The sequence below is a fragment of the Rhinatrema bivittatum genome, chromosome 4, assembly GCF_901001135.1.
Source record: "Rhinatrema bivittatum chromosome 4, aRhiBiv1.1, whole genome shotgun sequence".
NCBI classification, from domain to species: domain Eukaryota; kingdom Metazoa; phylum Chordata; class Amphibia; order Gymnophiona; family Rhinatrematidae; genus Rhinatrema; species Rhinatrema bivittatum.
The window spans coordinates 7,702,480-7,725,189 of record NC_042618.1 but is presented as its reverse complement, the minus strand read 5'-3'; the positions used below and the strand labels follow the sequence as shown (position 1 = coordinate 7,725,189).

The following is a 22,710-nucleotide window of genomic DNA, read 5'->3' as shown; positions in this document are numbered from 1 at the left end:
GACTCCTGTCCCTAAAAGCCATAATCCCAGTGCCTGCATGGGACATAAATTCTGGGCATTACTCCATTTATTTCATTGTCCCCAAGACGGGGGGGCACCTTCAGACCCGTCCTGGACCTCAAGTCAGTCAACCAGCACTTACGGGTCCCAGGATTTCGCATGGAAACGCTGCGGTCGGTCCGAAGTGCAATACAGCCAGGGGAGTTTCTCACATCCCAGATCTCTCAGAGGCCTATTTGCATATCCTAATTCATCGGGATCACCAGCGTTCCTTACGCTTCAAAGTCCTGGATCAGCACTTTCAGTTCAGGGCTCTACCCTTCGGGTTAGCCACCGCGCCACGGACCTTTACCAAGATAATAATAGTGGTGGCGACGTCACTCAGGAAGGAAGGCATTCTCGTTCATCCCTACCTAGACGATTGGCTGATCAGGGCAAAGTCACCGGAGGAGAGCCACTGGGCAACCAACAGAGTTATATCTCTTCTGGAAAGCCTAGGATGGGTAGTCAACATACACAAGAGTTCCCTACAGCCTTCGCAGTTGCTGGAATACCTAGGTGTCCGATTCGACACCCAGGAAGACAAGATCAGCCTGACCTCCAAGAGGAAATCGAAACTCCGGGATTGCTTGCAGAATCTGCTAAGCACCGTTCGGCCCACAGCTTGGGATTACCTACAGGTCCTCGGCCTAATGGCCTCCACTCTGGAAGTGATACCATGGGCATGGGCCCATATGAGACCGTTACAGCGCACCCTCCTATCTCAGTGGCGCCCAAGATTACAGAACTACACCGTGCATCTACCTCTACCGGCCAGAGTACGGGATCAGTTACGGTGGTGGCTGCAGCCCGGCCATATGAGCCGGGGGTCCAAGATGTCCTCCCCAACCTGGACCCTGCTCACTACAGATGCCAGCCTGAGCGGCTGGGGAGCACACTGCGAAGAGCTGACCACCCAGGGGCGGTGGAACAGAGAAGAGTCGGGGTGGAACATCAACCGACTAGAGGCACGGGCAGTCAGGTTAGCATGCCTGCAATTTGCCCACAGACTTCGAAACAGAGCAGTCAGAGTGATGTCGGACAACGCCACCACGGTGGCATACATCAACCGACAGGGCGGAACCAGAAGCCGACAGGTATCCTTGGAAATAGCCCCCCTGATGGCTTGGGCGGAGGCGAATCTTCAGGACATCTCCACCGTCCACATCGCCGGGAAGGACAACACCACGGCAGACTTCCTCAGCAGAGAAAGCCTAAACCCGGGGGAATGGCAGCTGTCGCCCACAGCTTTCCAGATGACTGTGGATCAGTGGGGGACTCCGGGCATGGACCTACTAGCGGACAGATCCAACGCTCAAGTACCCAGATACTTCAGTCGCAGACAAGATCCTCTCTCCCACGGATTCGACGCTCTAGTACAGCCATGGCCTCAGGGGATCCTGCTATATGCTTTTCCTCCATGGCCCCTGCTGGGCGCCATTATACCCAAGATTCAGCAGCACAGAGGCCTAGTTCTTCTAGTGGCCCCAGACTGGCCAAGAAGATCCTGGTACGCAGACATGAGAAGACTGCTGGCGGGGAATCCACTACCCCTGCCTCCACACAGGGACCTGCTGAGACAAGGTCCCATCCTCCACGAGAATCCAGCTCAATTCTCTCTTACGGTCTGGCCATTGAAAGGGCTCGACTGAAGAAAAGGGGATACTCGGGGCCGGTAATAGACACACTCCTCCGAGCACGCAAGTTCTCCACATCACTAACTTATATAAGGATCTGGAGAGTATTTGAAGCCTGGTGCGAAACTCGCAGCACCAATCCGCATGCCGCTAAAATCCCCATCATTTTGGATTTCCTGCAAGATGGACTTCAGAAGGGTCTGTCCCTCAGTTCAATCAAGGTTCAGGTGGCAGCGCTATCCTGCTACGGCCCCAGGAGTGCCGGCAATAGCATTGCCACACACCCAGACGTTTCACGTTTCCTGAAAGGAGTCAAACACATTCGCCCGCCACTGAAGTGGCCAGTGCCCCTGTGGAACCTCAACTTAGTTTTGGAATTCCTAGCAGGACCCGCCTTCAGACCCCTCCGAGGCCTGTCCCTCCGTTTGTTAACCTTGAAGATGGTGTTCTTGCTGGCCGTATGCTCACTCAGCACGCCGCATCTCCGAGCTACAAGCGCTGTCCTGCCGCGATCCGTTTCTCAGAATCACCCCAGGGGCTATCCATCTTCGCACGGTTCCTTCCTTCTTACCCAAAGTAGTCTCACACTTCCACCTTAACCAAACCATATCCTTGCCAACCATGGAAGGATTGAAGAAGTTGGAAGAAGGTCGAATACTGCGCCATCTCGACATCGGCAGGCTGCTGTCCAGATACCTGGAAATGTCGGAAGCAGTACGAAAGACGGACCACCTGTTCGTCCTTCACAGCGGGAAGAAGCAAGGGGAAGCGGCCTCACGGGCAACCATCGCCTGCTGGATCAAAGAAGTTATCAAGGCAGCCTATGTAGAAGCAGGAAAACCACCACCTCTACGGGTCAAGGCTCACTCTACCAGAGCGCAGGCAGCCTCCTGGGCAGAAACTAGGATGCTGTCGCCGGCGGAGATATGTAAAGCGGCAACGTGGTCCTCCATCCATACCTTCTCCAGATTCTATCGTCTGGACGTCCAGGCCAGGGAGGACACAGCATTTGCGAAGGCAATCCTAAACGGACCTCGGGCAGCCTCCCGCCCAGTCCGGGAGTATCTTTTGTACATCCCACTTGTTTTGAGTCCATCTGCTACATGCTAGGAAATGTAGAGATTACTTACCTGATAATCTCATTTTCCTTAGTGTATGCAGATGGACTCAGCATCCCGCCCGGCTGCCGGTATACATTAGAGATGTGTATCGTGTGATCGATCGTCTTAACGATCGATTTCGGCTGGGGGGGGGAGGGAATCGGATCGTCGGCGCCATTTTCTATCAACGCACTCGTGGCCCGAGAGTGGAAGATCACAACGGGACCCCCCCACTGGACCCCAGGTAATTTAAGACATTTTGGGGGGGTTCGGGAGGGTGAGGGATTTATTTTAAAGGGTCGGGGTGGGTTTTAGGGATATTTTAGTGTGCCGGTTTTCCCGCCCTCCCCCTCCCCTCCCCCCTTCCCCTGATTTATGATTTTTGATGATAAATCGGGGGAATTCCTATTAAATATCGCCTCTAACAATTTTTGACGATTTAAAATATATCGGACGATATTTTAAATCGTCAAAAAACGATTCACATCCCTAGTATACATGGGGATTCACCGACTCACGGTAAGCCATGTTTTCTTATATAGGGCATCCACCCTGCCAGGTGTCGACGCCTTCCAGCTGAGAACACTGGCGGTCTCCAGCTACTATCAATCGGTCAGGGTAATCATGTTCATTTAATTGATCGGTCAGTCACACATATAGCCATAAAGCTTTTGCAAGGAAGATTACTGAGTTTGCTGTACTTCCTGCAGGGTAATATGTACCCGTGCTGACGTCAGATCCATCTCCAACTGCTAGCACGAGCACGCTATACCCACTTGTTTTGAGTCCATCTGCATACACTAAGGAAAACGAGATTATCAGGTAAGTAATCTCTACAATTCTGCCTCTTTCAAGGAAGTCTGTGATGCTTCCTTTAGGGTGGTCTGTAAACCTCCTCTATGAGCTCTTTTGCACCCCAGTCTCAGTCATTGAAAATTCATTCAACTGAGTTCTTTTCTGTTTTCTTGCACTCTTCTGTGCCTCAGGCTTTTTTTGCCACCTATTCCAGCAGTGTTTTCACTAGTTCCATGTCAGGTTTTTCTGTCACACTATCCATAGGCTCCTCTCTGACTCCACCACATTTGCTGCTTTTAACTTCCACTGAAGTTTTGTCCATCTGAAGGGTAAAGCACAAATCAGGTGATTCATAGAACTGCTGCACTTTCTCTGTTTCTTGGTTTACTTCTTCCAGACTGGCAGATGGGAGCACCCAGCTTGCTTCCTGTTCTTTCAAGGCATGATCCCAGGAAACCTGAAGCTGTTCAGGGGTCTCTTGCATTTGCCTCTGTCCTTCCAGGAGGATTTTAATCACTGTTTCTATTTCTTGCTCAGTCATTCATTCCATAGCCAAGGCTGGCTTTCTTGAACACTAGTGCAAAGCAGCTGGCTTGCTGTTGAATGGCCACGCCCTGTTCACTCACACCCACACTCTGGCAGCTTTACTTTTTTTTCTCTGAGGAGAAGGCAAACAAAAGAAAAAAATCCCTGCTTGTCCAGCAACTAACTTACAGGGCGATACAGAAAAAGTCGCTGGAGAGCGGGCGAGCGCTAAGGCCACTCTCCTGGGCGCGCGATTCAGGAGGGTGGCCTATGCAAATTAGGGCCCATGGTAAAAAGAGGCGCTAGGGACACTAGCACATCCCTAGCGCCTCTTTTTGGACAGGAGCAGCGGCTATCAGTGAGTTTGACAGTCAACACTCAATTTTGCCGGCGTCGGTTCTCAAACCCGCCAACAGCCACAGGTTCGGAAATCAGACGCCGGCAAAGTTGAGCGTCCGGTTTTCGACCCGGGAACCAAGGGCCGATTTTAAATTTATTTATTTATTTATTTTTAACTTTTGGGACCTCCGACTTAATATCGCCATGAAATTAAGTTGGAGGGTGCACAGAAAAAAAGCTTTTACTGCTTTTCTGTGCACTTTCCCAGTGCCGGCAGAAATTAGCGCCTACCTTTGGATAGGCGCTAATTTCTGAAAGTAAAATGTGCGGCTTGGCTGCACATTTTACTTTCTGTATCGCGCGGGAATGATTAATAAGGCCATCAACATGCATTTGTATGTTGCGGGCGGTATTAGTCTCGGGGGGGTTGGACGCGCGTTTTCGACGCACTATTACCCCTTACTGAATAAGGGGTAAAGGTAGCGCGTCGAAAATGCGCAGCCAAATGCAGGATAACAGTGTGCTCCACCAGAGCGCACTGTACTGTATCGGCCTGTTACTCACTTAAGCAAGCAGAGCTTCTCTTCTTACTTGCACACAAACTTTTACAGCCAATTTTTCCTTCAGGCCCCAAAAGATAGCTTTCTGGATTAAAGAAAAAAATGTAAGCTGTTTGCCTTTATTTCTCCTCCCTGTGCCATGGTCTTTTAAAGTCCTCAGTGCTCTGTGCATAGCCAGCAGCACTGCTTCTGCCTCAAACGTCTTTGGGCAAGTAACAAACACTACACATTTTATTTCTTCACTATTTTCTTTTCCTCTTCTGGAGACTTGGGTTTTTTCCTTTGCAGACATGTTGTGCAGAAATTCCCAAACTGGCACCATATGTAGGATAGTTAAGTAACTTTCATAGGCTGGAGGCAGGAACGAAACTGATTCCAGCCTTTCATCTTGACTTTTAACCTTATTACAATTATCAACAATCAATAACAGGAGACTTCCCAACTTCCAGCAGTGTATTTGCACCATAACTTCGCCCAAAGTGGGTACAATAGCTGGCTTCTCCTGAAGACGTGGGGATTCTTGATGCCAGCTGGGCTCTGCCTCTTATTCTGTCCATCAGGCTCCCGCCCACATTGCTCTCTGTCCCTCTATGGGATTTTAAGGTAGACCAGACCTCTTGCTTGATCCGGCACAGATTAAGGAGGGCCACTACTTTACAGCTTCATTTCACAGTGCTCAGAGAGTTAAACCAATTCTAAACCAGAAACCTGATTTCCACCATGAAACCTTCACCCAGGAGATCCTATGGTTTCAAATGGAAGCGGGACAGATTAGATGAACCATTTTGATCTTTATTTGGAAGGATTCACACAAGCATTTCAAATGATTCACTAAATACTTAGAATTCATTTTTTGTTTCCTGCATGCTCTATAGTAGGTATGACTGACACTAGCTGGAACAGATTTAGATTTATTAGGTTGCTTTATTCCACTTTGCAGATGATCATTTAATGTGCCTTATATTTAAATGTTCTCATGTGAACCAGAACTGGATTGGTTGCTTCAAGTGTGCCAAACTGTTTCTGGAAACTTTATTGGCCTGGACCGAAACACTTCAATCAAAGTTGAACCCAAACTGGAGCCAAATCCAAAACTATAATGGCTTGACTCCCTGATGTCGATTTTTTTAAATGTGACTGTTTTTTCGGTTACATATGTTTGATATGGTGTTTTTGTGATATGTTCTAGTTCCAGAGCGAAGGTGAAAAGGTTGCAGTTAAGACATTTTCTGAACCACTCAAGCTGATCTGTCCCTCAAAGGTACAATAAGAATTATTTATCCAGCGGCACCACTATATACAGTAGTGCACTAGAGAACATACATGGTTTTAATGCTCCACCTTTTCACTTGGAAGGTAACTTTCAAAACTTCTCCTTTGTGGTCATTTACATGTGTATATGGGTGCATACGAAGTTGCTACTGTATTTTATAACCTGTGCAGAAATGATATTCACAGGTTATAAAATACAAGTACATATGTGCATTCAAATTTGCACATATGAAAAACTCGAGCCACACAAGTTTGGACTTATTCAGATAAAAGCTTATCCAGCTAAGTAGATGCATGTTGCCAGATAAATCCAAAAAGTGCTACTTAGACAGACAAGTATTGCTTTTCAAACTTATCAGTCTTTGTAGACCCGCTTCTACTTAGCCGAATGAATTGGCATTTATCCAGATAAGTGTGGCTACTTTATCCACATAAGTTCAAATTTGTCCATCTAAGTAGCAAGAAAGGTACTATTTAGCCAAATAAGTTGAAAATTAGCTGGATAAGTGTGCACAATTCATATATCCCCATATTTGTACTTCAGATTGTAAAAGAATACATGAGTAGATTTTGCTCACATTAACTTGACGCTTCTACTACCCCCCTTAAGTTGTCTTCTACACACGCAAGTCAAGAAATTTTATAACATGTGCACGGCAATTAAATAATCAGTTTTACCAATATGTCTACCTGTTTGCCCAGACCACCTGCAGCTCGTGAAGACCCTCCTGGTTTTTCATCTTGAAGTCCTCCCATTGCACCCAGACCCTCTACCCAGTCGTTCTTTCACTTTTATGATGTTTACAATCACTTACACCAGATATTGAACAGGAGTAAATATATATGCAAGTAAAAGACTTTATTTCTGCAAGTCATTTTGGCAGGTTTTTAAAGCAGCAACTTATTAGCGTAAATGTTAGACTCGCCCTGGAACACCCCTGGCATGCCCATTTTTACATGCTTTTTTTTTTTTACAAACTTTGCCACTTTTAAAATATGAGTTGTGTGCGATCGGCCCATTTACTTGCATATATGGGCCTTTTTATACAAGCCACTCTTTTAAAATTCACCTATAAATGTATATTTTTAAGAGTTGTGAGGAGGCAGCAAAAGGAAAACCAGGAGGATAAAAAAAAATCACAGAATCATTACAAATGCATCTAAAATCTTGTACTTGATAGAATTAACCAACAGCCAAGTCTATCTGGCAGGATGCAAGTTCTGTAATAACTAGGAGGCCGATGCAATACAGTACACTCAGCCAAGCGCACTGTATAACCCGCAGTCAGATGCGGGATAAATAGGTGCTAATCCACCCGCTAATGCAATAGGGGGATTAGCGCCTATTTAACGCGCGACCGACGCGGAGTGAATGAGATAGTGCTCATCACATGCAAATGCACGAGAATGAGCCTATTACTCATTCACTCTGCATGCAAAAAGATAAATGTGCATCTCAGACGCACATTTATCTGCAGCTTTCGACACAGTGAACCACACTATACTGTTAGATCGTCTCTCAGATATTGGTATTACTAGTACAGCTCACAGATGGTTCAAGTCCTTCCTTAATAATAGATGCTATAAGGTTAAAATCAACAACAAAGAATCACATCCAGTGAGCTCCTCCCTGGGAGTCCCACAGGGCTCCTCTCTCTCCCCAACGCTTTTCAACATTTACCTCCTTCCGCTTTGTCAACTCCTCTCCAATCTCAAGTTAACCCACTACATCTACGCGGACGACGTGCAGATACTAATCCCTATCAAGGACTCCCTCTCCAAAACTCTCTGCTTCTGGAAAGACTGCCTTCAATCAATCAATCAATTGCTTACCAGTCTTAACCTAGTCCTAAACACCAACAAGACGGAGATCCTCCTCATCTCCCATGACGGCATCCTTGGAACAATCTTCCTAACTCTTCTCAAATAAACATTTCACCCCAGGTCAGAGACCTTGGCGTTATTCTTGATAACCAGTTCAACCTAAAAAATTTCATCAATACTACTACTAAAGACTGTTTCTTCAAACTACAAGTTCTAAAAAGATTGAAACCCCTCCTCCACTTCCATGACTATCGCACGATTCTACAATCAATCATTTTCTCAAAAATCGACTACTGCAACTCGCTCCTTTTAGGTCTTCCAGCTAACACCATCAGACCATTGCAGATGGTTCAGAACTCCGCCGCGAGGATCCTCTCTAATGCCAACAGAAGAGAGCACATCACTCCCATACTTCGTAACTTACATTGGCTCCCCATCAAATTTAGAATCCTCTACAAAGTCCTTATGATAATTTTCAAAGCCACACGCAATCTGTCTCCTCTGGAATTGAACTTACCTCTTCGTCTTCATGAATCCTCCAGACCAATCAGATTCGCCTACAAAGGCACCCTCTATGCCCCGCCAGTTAAGACAGCCCTAAGGAAACACACCCTATCCACCGCGGGTCCATCACATTGGAACGCCCTTCCCCCAGATCTCCGGCAAGAACAGTATCTTCTCACTTTCAAAAAGAAACTTAAAACCTGGCTATTCAAACAGGCTTTTCCATAACATTTCAATCCCCCCTTCTTTTTCAAGAATGCCCCATCTCATCCCCACACTAGATCCGGTACCTTCCCAACAGGGTCACACCCCAACATAGCCCTGGATTTCCCGACAGTTTCTCACACCCCTACAGCTCTGGATTTTCCGACAGGTTACTCACCCGTATACAGCTCTGGATTTCCCCCGTCATGTCTGGACTCATTCTTATTGCATTAATCTTGCCCCCAGACTCTATATTTGGATTTTTTACTTTTCATTAACTTGCATTCACGTTGATTGCAGGTCCTCTTCCATTGTGATTAATCTACATCCCTTTCCCCTTTTGATCGTTTCATCTTTTTCCAGTTTATCATTTGTTAACCCTCATGTTAACTATTGCGAACTCTTTATTCCTTGCCAGTTTCTTTGTTACCATTTGTTTTGATGATTTGCCCGGTGCAATTTTTGTTTTTTGTAATGCCTTGTACAATTTTGTTTGATGTAATGCCTTGTGCAATAATGTTGTTACAATGTAAACCGATTTGATATGTTACTTCAACATGAAGGTCGGTATAGAAAAGTTAAAAAAAAAAAAATTATCGCTCAGATATTAACACCTGCCTGGAGCAAGCACACTGAAAAGAAGTACAGAAAAGCAGAAAAAACTGCTTTTCTGTACTTCTTTTTTAAAGTAAAAAAATACAATAAAATAACTCAGCAGAGCGCCGAGTTATGAAGACTGACGCCGGCGGTTTTCATAACTGGCTGTCTGCCAGTAATGAAAATGGTGTCCGTTTTCACTATTTATTTATTTATTTAACAATTTTTCTATACTGTCGTTAAGTTAAATACCATCACAACGGTTTACAGAAGGGCACGATAAAGAGAAATATGGGTGGTATAGATTACAAATTACTCGTGTGCCATCATAGTACGGTAACAATTTAAAATAATAAACTACTGGCAGACAGGCAGGTTATGACAGTCAGGTTATGAAAACCGATACCGAGTTTACCGGCGTTGGTCTTCATAACTGGCAGCCATGGTGGGTCATGTTAGCAAGGAGGCGCTAAGGTTGCACAAGCAACCCTAGTGCCTCCTTCCTAGCGCAACCCCCTAATTTACATATTTCATGGCGCCCTCCTTGCGGTTGCCATGCATGCGTTAAGAAAGCGGGCGCTGAAAAGTCAGCGTGGTGCTTATGTAGCTGGGTCTTTCTGGCAGGTTAGGCAGAAAACCTAGGAATCCAGATGCTCAGGTAACAGCCATGCTGGAATGGGTAGATTTGCTAACTTTGGAAAAAGAAAATTGGCCTGCCTTCCTCCTCCAAACATCATCTGCGCCGCTTTTCCACAATCAATCCTCCCCCACTCAACCTTCTGATCTTCATAGCCTCCCTCTACCCACAGACTCTTTCTTCTCTATCAATTTCCCCCACCGCTTTAAACCTGAAGCAGAGACTGATTCTACACCCAGCTGTGGCAGTGATGGCTGTAACAGACTGTAGAGGCTCGTGGGTATAGGTCAGCCAGAGCACATGCTACACAAGATGGGTTCTAGGGCTTGGGAGGATGGTTTGTGGAAAGGGATGGGGAGGAGATTTTCCTGCGGTGGAGGCCGGTGGTTGACAAAATACCAACAATTATATTGTTGCTTTAAAGATCCTGCTGGCTGCCAGCCAATACCATCTGGTTGAAAGTCCTAAGTAAGGACAATTATATAGATGATTGTAAAGCTTTGCAGTTTGACATTAGAAAGATGGGCTGAACTAACTAGGGGATATTGAATGCTCATTAGGGATGTACAGAAGAAAAACATTTCTTTTGTTTCATCCATTCCTTTTATGGGACCTCAAATTAATTGCGGGATTTAGTACTGCTCTGCCTGCGCATTAACCTGGTCTTTAAGGCTAAGTACGTTCCGGGGGAAGCTAACGGCATCGCTGATGCATTGTCTCGTTGTCAGTGGTCTTGTTTCAGATTCCTGGCCCCGGAAGCAGAGCATCACCCTTATCACGTCCCTCTGCGGATTTGGGAATTAGGGTGCCCGGAATCGCCTCCATATTGAGATCGGCTCTGGCAGAGTACGGGGAGAGCATATGCACGCGGCTGGAGCCTGTTCCAAAAATTTTGCCAATCAAATAACACGCAAGTTCAAGGGACAATGACAGAGAGAAATGTAATGACAGAGAGAAATGTAACAGAGTTCTTGCTCTACCTCAAGAACTCGGGAGTATCAAGAGCACAGGCAGGGCAACATGTAGCTGCTATTGTTTTCGTCTCCAAACTATGGGGGATAGGCTCAATTAGCAACTCCTTTCTCATAAAAAGATATTAGAGGGTTGGCGGAGGACAAGAACCAGTTAGAAGGGACGCCAGAAAGCCTATCACACCAATGGCCTGCTACAAGCACTGGTAAAGGAGCTCCCCAGCCTAGTTTGGGACAATTATGAGGTTAAAGCTATGGACCGTGGCTTTTTCACTAATGTTCTTTGGTGCATTTAGAAACAGCGAGCTTATCCCGAGGGCAAAGGTGACCACCAGGGCATCGGATGGGGGTCTCCTGATAGAAAACATAAGGTGTTTAATGAGACAGTACAGATCTTTCTCAGGCGAGCAAAAACTGATCAACGGGCAGTAGGTCGCTGGATTACATTATACCCTGCTCATACGGGGGGGTGATATGCCCCGTAAGGGCTACAACAGAATACCTCAAAGTACGCCCGCTGGGGGGAGGGCCCTTTCTAAAACACAAAGATGGCAACGCGCCTATCGCGTTACCAGTTTATCAGTATGCTACGCAAAGGCTTGGAAAGATAGGGGAAGACGCGGGGAGCTTATCACACACATTCATTCCGAATAGGCGCAGCATCCTTCGCCAGCAGCGGTTTAAGCGAAGATCAAATTAAGGCGCTAGGGCGGTGGAAATCCGGTAAATTCAAAACATACATACGACCCCAATAACCAGACACCCCAATGAACAGTCTCACTGAGAAACATAAAAAGCATATATTTACCGTCCTGTTGCACATAACCGTTTTATTTTGTCTATCATAGACTCGCCAGCGGGGGAGCGCGAAAGTGATATGGATCATGGGGCACTCGTACATGTATTGGGCGCACATTAGAACCAAGAGAAAGACCTCCAGCGAGCAGAGGGGCATACCTCGTAGCAAGGCCAGCTTATTTCTGGCTCGGCAAACGAGGGATGAGGGGTCCAACTAATGCCTTGCATCCTCCAATACGCCAGGCAACTACCACAGCCTGATATCATCTGTCAATTGGGCGGTAACGATTTGGTCGCAGTCAAAAACATTGACTTAATAATCACGATCAAGAAGGACTTGACTGCAATTAAGGCTATATGGCCAGCCGTGGTATTGGTATTGGTCCAACATTATCCCCCGATTGGTATGGAGGGGACGCGAGGGTCGCATAAATCCATCGCAAAAAAGCAGGCGCAAATTGAATAAAGAAGTGTGGACGTGGTTGAGAGCTATAGGGGGATATGTCATCAAGCATGATGATATTTCGCTCTCATGTTCAGGCATGTATAGGCCGGATGGGGTTCACTTATCAGACGTTGGGGTATATATCTTCATCCTTGCACTGCAAACGGCACACAGCAGCTTTAATTAATTAGTGGGGGTAGAAAACAAGTAAGGTTTTACTGTTTCCTACTTTGGCGGGTGCCCTCACCGGAGCATAAGGGGATGTATCGCTGCATAGAGGGAAGTTTTTGGTGTTGGGGGAGGGGGGAAGGGGAGGAGCACAGCACCAAGGACTTTGCATAGGGGGAAAGCGGGGGGGCATGGATATAACTAAGCATGGCGGAGACGAGATAATGGCCGGCCTGGGGTGGCCCAATGAAGGCCTGGCATAAGCCAATAATCGCGGCCCGCAAGGCCAGGGGTGGGAGGAGGAGGCGGCAGAATACTGCACGGAGCGGCAGTAGCCACGGAGGCGTTCACGGAGCGGGATGCCAGTGGCGGGTGTTCCCCTTCCACGGAGAGCGGAAGGCGGGGATTGGCATTCACGGAGCGGGGGGTTGCCAAATGGTATACCACCTTCACGGAGCGGAAGGATGGAGGGCTTGCTGTCTCCAAAAAAGCATTGGGGTGGGAAGAACAAGCAAGGGTACCGGTGAGGGGCGTGGCATTTAGCTAATGCCAATTGTTTAAGCTGCTGCAATATAAAGTAATAAGGTTATAATGTTAAATGCTGGCTGTGGCCGTTTCTTCCACTTAATGAAAGTTATCTTGGCTTACCTACTCTGTTGTCGCGTGGTCAAGGGTGGGAGGGGCGGTCGTCCGTGAGCTACGGCGTGCCAGAGTTATGTAGCTGGGTCTTTCTGGCAGGTTAGGCAGAAACCTAGGAATCCAGATGCTCAGGTAACAGCCCATGCTGGAATGGGTAGATTTGCTAACTTTGGAAAAAGAAAATTGGCCTGCCTTCCTCCTCCAAACATCATCTGCGCCGCTTTCCACAATCCATCCTCCCCCACTCAACCTTCTGATCTTCATAGCCTCCCTCTACCCACAGGACTCTTTCTTCTCTATCAATTTCCCCCACCGCTTTAAACCTGAAGCAGAGACTGATTCTACACCCAGCTGTGGCAGTGATGGCTGTAACAGACTGTAGAGGCTCGTGGGTATAGGTCAGCCAGAGCACATGCTACACAAGACGGGTTCTAGGGCTTGGGAGGATGGTTTGTGGAAAGGGATGGGGAGGAGATTTTCCTGCGGTGGAGGCCGGTGGTTGACAAAATACCAACAATTATATTGTTGCTTTTAAAGATCCTGCTTGGCTGCCAGCCAATACCATCTGGTTGAAAGTCTAAGTAAGGACAATTATATAGATGATTGTAAAGCTTTGCAGTTTGACATTAGAAGATGGGCTGAACTAACTAGGGGATATTGAATGCTCATTAGGGATGTACAGAAGAAAAAATGTCTTTTGTTTCATCCATTCCTTTATGGGACCTCAAATTAATTTCTTTAGTTTCAAAACGAAAAAAAAAGATACAGTATTTGTTTATTTGTTTGATTTGTTTTTCCTTTTATTTATTTAAAAGGTATTTATTAATCACTGTCCTGATCAAATCTTCGAAAGCAATTTACAACAAAATTAAAATCTATTTCAAAGGATAACATCATAAAATATTAAACTCAATGGAGGAAGCATTGCAGCCTATATTGGGCTCTAGAATTGGTGTTTCTCAACAACTCTCATGGAACTTATGGGAAGAAATCATCAGAAGGGAGAAAGAACTCCAAGGTACCCAGACTCTGGCAAAATGGCACCAAACGTGGCATGAATTGCCTAAGGCTCCATGAAAAGGCAAAGGGGTACCAGCATTGGCAGGAGTTTGTCACGGTCCGCACTGCTTTAAAAGTCTGTTGGGGCTGTAGGGTCTTCCGCCGTGCCCCATGAGTTGAGCCCTAGGGTTCAGGTGACTGCCAGGACTTCTGGTGTTAATAGGGACCAAGCTGGGCTGAGTGCAAGACTGGAAAACAGAACAGGCAGGTAGCTGAAGACAGAAGCATGTAAGCAGGATCCAAAGCTTTGGATCCTGAGACTCGGGCTTGGAAGTTGGCAATGAAGCACGATGATTCTCCAGAGATCAACAGCTTAACCGATAGCATTTCTGTGAGGCAGACACCAGATGAGTCGTTGGACCAGCAAAGGTATTGCTTATACACTGCAGCCTATTTGGGCACACCTATTGCTGGTCCAAAAAAGAATCAGTGTGGGTTGGTCTCCCTGTCTTTTCTTCTCCTGAACTTTACTAGGAGAGCTTTGCAGTTTGAGTCCCTGTGGCTCTGTTGTCAGTAGTTCTGGTTCTAAACTCCTGAGACCATGGGTTTGAATTCTACTGCCCCTGACAGAGTTCTTCAGGGCAGCATCAGAGAAGCAAAGAAGAAAGGTAGTGTGAGAAGAACACCCCAAGGCTCCAAAAATGGGCACCAGCAACAGTGGTATGAACCAATAGCATTTCCATGAGGCAGACACAAGAGGCAAAGTGGCGTTAGTATCCTGAGGCACCATGAAGGGGAAACAAAGCAGAAAAAGTGGCAGGAAAAACCCCAGGCACTGATAAAGGGGCAAAGCAGCACAAAGAGTGGCATCAAGACACCAAAACAATATGAGAGGTGCAAAGCAGCCCCCCCAGACTGACAACTCAAGGTGTAAGTTCTGGGGTATGACAGCAAGGCACAGTGGATTAAAGAACTCTAATTTGTAAAGTCTGGACTTGGCAGCAAAAACCCCAAGATGTAACATGCAAGGCAGAGTGGCACTGGGGATTCCAGTCATTCAGTTGAATATTCAAAAAATACAATCACCCTATTGGTTTAAACATACTGCTGTTATATTAAATGTTAAATTATTGAGTAATAGACTTCATAACCATCATATCAATCGCCAGTGACTGCACATAAATGTGGTGGCTTATGTCACAATATGGTATTATTTATAATCATTAGTTATGATCTTCCAGGTACACAATGAATATTTAATTTTTTGTAGACTTTTTAAATATTCAAGAAAAAGTACTTGTTTGAAAGAGAGTGATAGATTTAAGCAAATATACAAGCATAAGTACTTATCTGGAGGAGAATTATAGTCTTCAGTCAATTATGTCTATGAATATCCAAAGCTGGAGGCAATGTGTTTGGAAAAACTGCAAATGCTGGGTATGACAGTTGAAGCATACTTGCATGTGTCAGATTCAGTACAAGAAAATTAATTGTGATATTTCATTTTCTTGAAATAAGTTTTATTACATTCTCTACTTGAACTTGCTGGGTGGCATTTTGATTTTCTTGTGCAATGGGCTTGCTGAAGGAAGCTTATTATATGTAGAACATGTAAATGTTCCCACCCCCTCCCTCAGAATACCTTGTTACCCCAAAATGCCAACTCTTATCAGTTCTTTCTTACCAGTTTTGACACGTTACTCCCCATGCTTAAGCTGTATCCAAGTTTTTCTCTCCCCCTGTTCTATGTAAGACAACTTTGTCACTGTTTTTTATGGTTGCAATGTAAACCGGAGTGATAATTAACTCTGTTATTTGAACTTCGGTATAGAAAATAGGGGTGTGCATTCGTTTTCAACGCATATGTAAAACGCAACGTAATTTTTTTTTTTAATTTAAAAAAGTGATGAGGCGAAAACTATCGGATTTCCAACTTATTCAACATAGCTATGTTGAATACGTTGGAAATCGCGATTGTTGATCCTAAATAAAAATTTAAACCCCTCACCCTCCTTAATCCCCCCCCAAGACTTACCAAAACTCCCTGGTGGTCCAGCAGAGAGTCAGGACGCCATTTCTATATTCCTTTGCGAGGAGCAAGTGACGTCGGCGTCACTCCGACGTGACGCCGACGTCACGTGATTCCCCGCGCGTTCGTTCCGGGACACAACCGGACACAACCGGAACTTTTGGCCAGCTTGGGAGGGCCTCCTGACCCCCCCCCAAGCTGGCCAAAAGTTCCGGTTGTGTCCAACGAGGGTCCCGGAGCGAACGCGCGGGGAATCACGTGACGTCCGCGTCACTCCGACGTGACGTCGACGTCTCGTGCTCCTCGCAAAGGAATATAGAAATGGCGTCCTGACTCTCCGCTGGACCACCAGGGAGTTTTGGTAAGTCTTGGGGGGGGATTAAGGAGGGTGAGGGGTTTAAATTTTTATTTAGGGAATCGGTGCACGTATGGACATAGACTCAACTTATGGAATTCTACATATGTCCATATTGACCGAAATTGACCCCCCCCTTTCGACTTATGGACTTATGAACATAAACTTTTTGTCTGCACATCCCTAATAGAAAAGTTATAAATAAATAAATAAATAAATGGTTTGTAATGACTGTGGTTTGGTTTTCTGGTATGTTGTAAGAGTTGCATCATTTTGAAACTTTTTCACATATTCTGTAGCTGAACTCAGGCTGTTCTATTTTCTGATTTTCTGGTTTTGTATGAGTTCCCTCTGCCTGACTACTACTTTTATCATACTCAAAACATATAAATGCTCTCCTCTATGTTTTCTGTTCTACTTGTATTTCTTCTTTCAGACTGAGGGCTTTTGTGGACAAACCACCCCAGTATAACCAACAAACAAAGAAAATGGGAGAACCTAGCCCAGCCATTTGCTTCTCATACGAATGTGGTTGGCCAGACATCAAATCAATTCACTTGCTATTTTTGGTTCTACTATCCCGTTTAAAATCTCTTTCTGTAATCTTATTTGATATTAGGTTGATTTTTAGAGCTTATATTGCTCAAGTATTAAAATCTGGATATTTTAAACTCTGACTTTTGAGGCATCTCAAATATGTCCTAGAAGTACTTGAGTTTCGGATTGTAGTGCAGGCATTTGTTTTATGTACTACTAGAACTCCCTTTTCTTGGGGCTGCCAGCTTTTTCTTTATGGGCAATTCGGATCTTGCAGAATTCTGCTACACATTTGATAGCAGCCACTTAAAAGTGGGAACGAATTCCCAAAAAACTTATAGAACTTCACTGGCTAACTGTTGAATACAGGATAAAATTTAAAATTGCAGTCTTAATCTTTAAAGCACTACATGTGAATGGCCTCAGTTATCTGGTAACCCTTTTACAAATTTATGTCCTCAATCAATTGCTAAAATCCTCAGATAAGAACTTATTATCAGTCCCTTCTAACAAGATTGTATGTGTAAATGAGATATGCCCATGGTCCTTTTCTGTAGCAGGGCCTGATATTTGGAATTCACTACCTTTAGCTCTACGTGTTATTGAAGGTATTGGTGTATTCAGACAAAAAGGTGTGAAAGTGCACTATTCTGGGCAGGTTTTTCCAACTGGAGTGAAAGTTAATGCTTAATGTTGCCACAACAGGAGCTTGCTTTTGGGTTTTTTTAATTAATTGTATTTGTTTTTATTTTTATTGATTATGATTTGTGCTTTATTGAAGTTTTTATTGATAATGATATGTGCTTTATATTTTATATTAGCCTAGCCGCTTATAGCGATATATGCAGAATATAAACATTATTAAAGAAATATTGTTGTGGGGGGAGGAAATGTTAGCTATCTGGGTGTTGCTCTTGCTTGCACTACTCTCTGAAGTAGCCACTCTTTCCTTCTGTGCTACATCCCTATCCTGCCTATGTCTCTGGCGCACCTCCTGACAGACCTTCCATTCCAACATCTCCTTCATCTGTATGAAACATTGGGACTCCAGGGTGAGATTTCCTTTCATCTGGGGATGAAGAAGGGTAGCAAGCATGTATGCCTGGTTTTCAGTTAGAAGTTTGTCTCTCTTGCACCTCATACTGCAAGGATTCCACAAAGTGCAATTCCTGTTGTCCTGATGGATGCCCTATAACTTTTCCTTCACCCAATTTACTGTAGAGAATGACATTGCCCAAAGTGGCACTTCTGGAACTCATGCCATTCTTGAAGGGCTTCATGATTTCTACCAGCTGATTCATAACTACCCAATCAAGATACCCTAGGGGGCAATTCACACCTATCCCATTGTCCTGAGACAGATTATGAAGGGGTGTCCTCCCCTAACCTCTCCAACAACAACCATGTGAAATTTCAGCAGTTGACTTTGAGGCATCCCCAATTTATCCTGCTTATCATGGAAAAGCAGCTCTGCCTTTGCCCTTCTATAAGTGTCCTGCTATTTTCCTGCACTGGTAAGTATCCATTCTCATGGCCCTTGGACCACTGCCAAAGGGTATCCTTTGCTACCAGGTGCAGAGTGTGTGCTAAACATTGGATAGTTTGAAAGTCCCCCATCTTGCATTGCCTTTACTATATTTGTGTCCATTTTCATGACAAAGAAACCTGCATTTAAACTCTTTGCTCTCTTGTCTAGTTGCCACTCTCCAGCATCTCTCTTATGGTTGATAGAATGTTGGTCAATGTACAGGACATATCCATTGATTGGGTGTGCAGCAAAGTCCACCTGTACACTGATGCTCCATCCCCGCTTAGAGTTGCTGCCTGTCCCTGCCTCCGCCAGGTCCCACCAGTATGTCATCAGGGAGTGAGAAGAGTGCGTAGCATTTACAGAGGTCCAGATTTCGTTGGTGGAATTTATTTATTTATTTACATTTATTTATTTATCTATCTATCTCCATCTTGGCCTCAAATTCTACCTATATGCCGATGATGTACAAATTATCATACCTATTCAAGACTCTATCTCCGATTCTCTAAAATTTTGGGAGAAATGCCTTACCTCCATCAACCTCCTCCTCTCTAATCTCCACCTCACTCTAAACACTAGGGATGTGAATCGTTTTTTGACGATTTAAAATATCGTCCGATATATTTTAAATCATCAAAAATCGTTAGAGGCGATATACAATAGGAATTCCCCCGATTTATCGTCAAAAATCGTAAATCGGGGGAAGGGGGAGGGGAAGAGGGAGGGCGGGAAAACTGGCACACTAAAACAACCCTAAAACCCATCCCGACCCTTTAAAATAAATCCCCCACCCTCCCGAACCCCCCCAAAAATGTCTTAAATTACCTGGGGTTCAGTGGGGGGGTCCCGGTGTGATCTTCCACTCTCGGGCCACGGGTGCGTTAATAGAATGGCGCCGGCGCTACCTTGCCCTGTCATATGACAGGGCAAAGGTAGCGCCGGCGAATTTTGGTTCCTGTCCCCCGACGTCACGAACGCAGGAGATCGCTCCCGGACCCCCGCTGGACCCCCAGGGACTTTTGGACAGCTTGGGGGGGCCTCCTGACCCCCACAAGGACTTGCCAAAAGTCCAGCGGGGGTCCGGGAGCGACCTCCTGCACTCGAATCGTATTGCCGTATTGCCATACGGCTGGCGCCATTTTGCAATACGGCAATACGATTCGAGTGCAGGAGATCGCTCCCGGACCCCCACTGGACTTTTGGCAAGTCTTGAGGGGGTCAGGAGGCCCCCCAAGCTGGCCAAAAGTCCCTGGGGTCCAGCGGGGGTCCGGGGGAGCGATCTCCTGCGCTCATGACGTCGGGGGACAGGAACCAAAATGGCACCATTTCTATTAAAGCACCCGTGGCCCGAGAGTGGAAGATCACACCGGGATCCCCCCACTGGACCCCAGGTAATTTAAGACATTTTGGGGGGGGGTTCGGGAGGGTGGGGGATTTATTTTAAAGGGTCGGGGTGGGTTTTAGGGTTGTTTTAGTGTGCCGGTTTTCCCGCCCTCCCCGATTTACGATTTACACGATTTAAAAAAAAAACCAAAACCACGACGATCCGATTCCCTCCCCCCCCAAGCCAAAATCGATCATTAAGACGATCGATCACACGATTCACATCTCTACTAAACACTACTAAAACTGAACTACTCTTTATATCCCAACACCAAATCCCCACAACCTTCCTTTTTCAAATGACCCTGCATTCAGCACCATCTCTGCAAACCCTTTGTGCGAGACCTCGGTGTCCTAATTGATCAGCAACTAAACATGAAAAAATGTATCAATACCATCCTCAAGGAAGGCTTCTATAAACGTAATGTCCTAAAAAAGCTAAAACCTCTACTCCACACCCATGACCTCCAAACCGTCATTCAGGCTACCCTCTCATCCAAAATGGACTACTGCAACTCCTCCTTCTAGGCCTCCCCTATTCCTCCATAAAACCAATCCAAATGCTCCAGAACGCTGTTGCAAGAACTATCACAAACACCCAGAAATCCGACCACATTACCCCCATCCTAAAATACCTACATTGGCTCCCGATTCCTTCACTTATCCTCTATAAAACCCTTACTATTATTCACAAATCCATCTACAGACACAACTCTGACTGGCTTGATGAGCCACTCCACCCCACCCCTTCTAACTGACCAATCAGAGCAACTAATAAATTAACTCTCCACATCCATCACTTAAGAAGGCACACCTCTCCTCCACGAGGAACAGAGCATGGGATCTTCTTGGTGTTGGGTACTTGCACGTTCTTGGGGCCTGGTTTGGTCTCTATTGGAAACAGGATGCTGGCCTTGATGGATCCTGGTCTGACCCAGCTTGGCAATTTCTTGTGTTCTTATGTTCTTCTTATGTTCTTCTGTTCACTGCCCTAATTTGAGGGGTACAGTCTAGCTTGGAGTCAATAAATACTCCTAAGCTGCATGCACTCTTTGAGATAGAGATTAGAGTGCTCTCAAATTGAATGGTCAAAAGGTCCTCAATTAAATTCTTCAATTGGATGGCTATATGATTTTAGTTTTGCAAGCTTATTATAGCTGAGCCATTGTTTGATGTTATTTATGCAAATGGAAAGTGAGGTTGAAGTATCAGACCAAGATTTATCCAATGGAATAAAACTCTGGATATCATCAGCGATAGCTGGAGCATAAAGTAGACAGCACTTGACAAATTGGGGCTAATTGTATATTAAAAAGCAGAGCTGAAAGAGCCAATTCCTGAGGAACTCCAGAGCACATTGGGAACCAATCAGAAGCTTCTCTCTCAATAATTATCCTTTGCTGTCAATTAGATAGATAGGAGTGAAACCATTGCCAGACAGTACCTGAAATAGCAATTTCTTTCAGTCTGTTCAGCATGCTACTCCCCTCTGCCTTAGCCAGCAGTGCTTGGATGTGACTGTGGCACTGGTGATTGTATAGGCTGTGGATGACCTTCCTACTAAATGTGGTCCTGGAGGGGACTTTATAATTTGGCACTAGCACCTGCAGCAAATACTTTAAGCCCACATTCTTCACTAACTGCAGAGGCTGATCATCAAGGGCAATCATTTTCCCAATGATCCTCATTACAATTTTTGATGCTGCCTGCCTCCTACCCTGGAACAGTGTTACCGACCACCACCCATTTGCTTCATGTAAATTGTCACTTCTGACACTTGGAAGGGCACTGGCTGGCTTGTCACCTACTGCTGGAAGGGGTCGAGGGCATGGGTTTCAACTGGGGAGCACTCTTCCCCTTTTCAACCACTTTCCCCCTAACTGAAAGAAAGAGTCCCCTGGCTACTACTAGTACTTCCAATGCTAGTGGCTGCTGCATCTGCAGGTAATAGTGCATACCAGTGCTTGTCATTCCCAGCTTGCTTACCTCTAATAATGTCTTTCGCACAGTGGACAAAACATGGGTCCCTCTGGCTTTGAATTGTCTCCAGAGGAAGGATTTCTTCCACAATTCCTTCTGTACATCCTTGGGGGTGGATGCTGACATTGGAAACTGAGGGTAGAGGGTAGACCCTGAGGAACAATGCAGAGGAATCAGTCATGCTCTCTACCTGTGCTACCTGCTGTTCATCACATCCTCAGTTTGCTCTATCTCCCCCATCAACTAGTTGCTAAGACACTACAGTATATTCTTCCCTCATTTTCTTCTTCTAGTAACCCTTCTATTTCTTCTTCTGATTCAGACAAGCCAAGAAAAGACTCTTCATGTGAATCAGTGGATGAAAATATTGCCTTCACAGCATCCTCTCTAGTGAGGAAAAACATTGCTGTTTCTACCCCTTCCACCATTGCTACTCTCTGTCTCTGATATAGGCTGCCACCTTTTTCCTCTTTTGCAAAACAGATTGGGAGCGAAACAGGCTCATCTACGCATGCTCTTCATATGTCAATTTCTTCTGGGTAGAACACAATGAAGTTACTAGATGACACATTTAAAACTAATAAGAGCAAATATTTTTAATACTCAATGCATAATTGATCTCTGGAATTTGTTGCCAGAGGATATGGTAAAAGCTAAATCATGTAGCTGTGTTTAAAAAATGGTTTTGGCAAGTTTCTGGGGAAAAACTCCATAAACCATTACTAAGGTGGAGTTGTAGATAGCCACTTCTTATCCCAGGGATAAGCAGCAAGGAATATATCTACCCATTGGGATTCTGCCAGGAACTTGTGACCTGGATTGGGCACTATTAGAAACAGGGT

The 22,710-nt window shown here is 45.4% G+C and overlaps 1 protein-coding gene across 5 annotated transcripts in view; it reads left to right on the top strand.

Annotated features, from left to right (window-relative positions):
* The window catches only part of LOC115089624 (phospholipase B1, membrane-associated-like), a 284,201-nt gene that overhangs the window by 259,235 nt on the left and 2,256 nt on the right, over positions 1-22,710 (top strand). For all 5 annotated transcript variants that reach the window (XM_029597717.1, XM_029597719.1, XM_029597715.1 and 2 more), the window contains one exon: positions 6,185-6,256. In XM_029597717.1, coding sequence (XP_029453577.1) covers positions 6,185-6,256 — 72 coding nt within the window. The remainder of the gene's footprint in view (positions 1-6,184; positions 6,257-22,710) is intronic.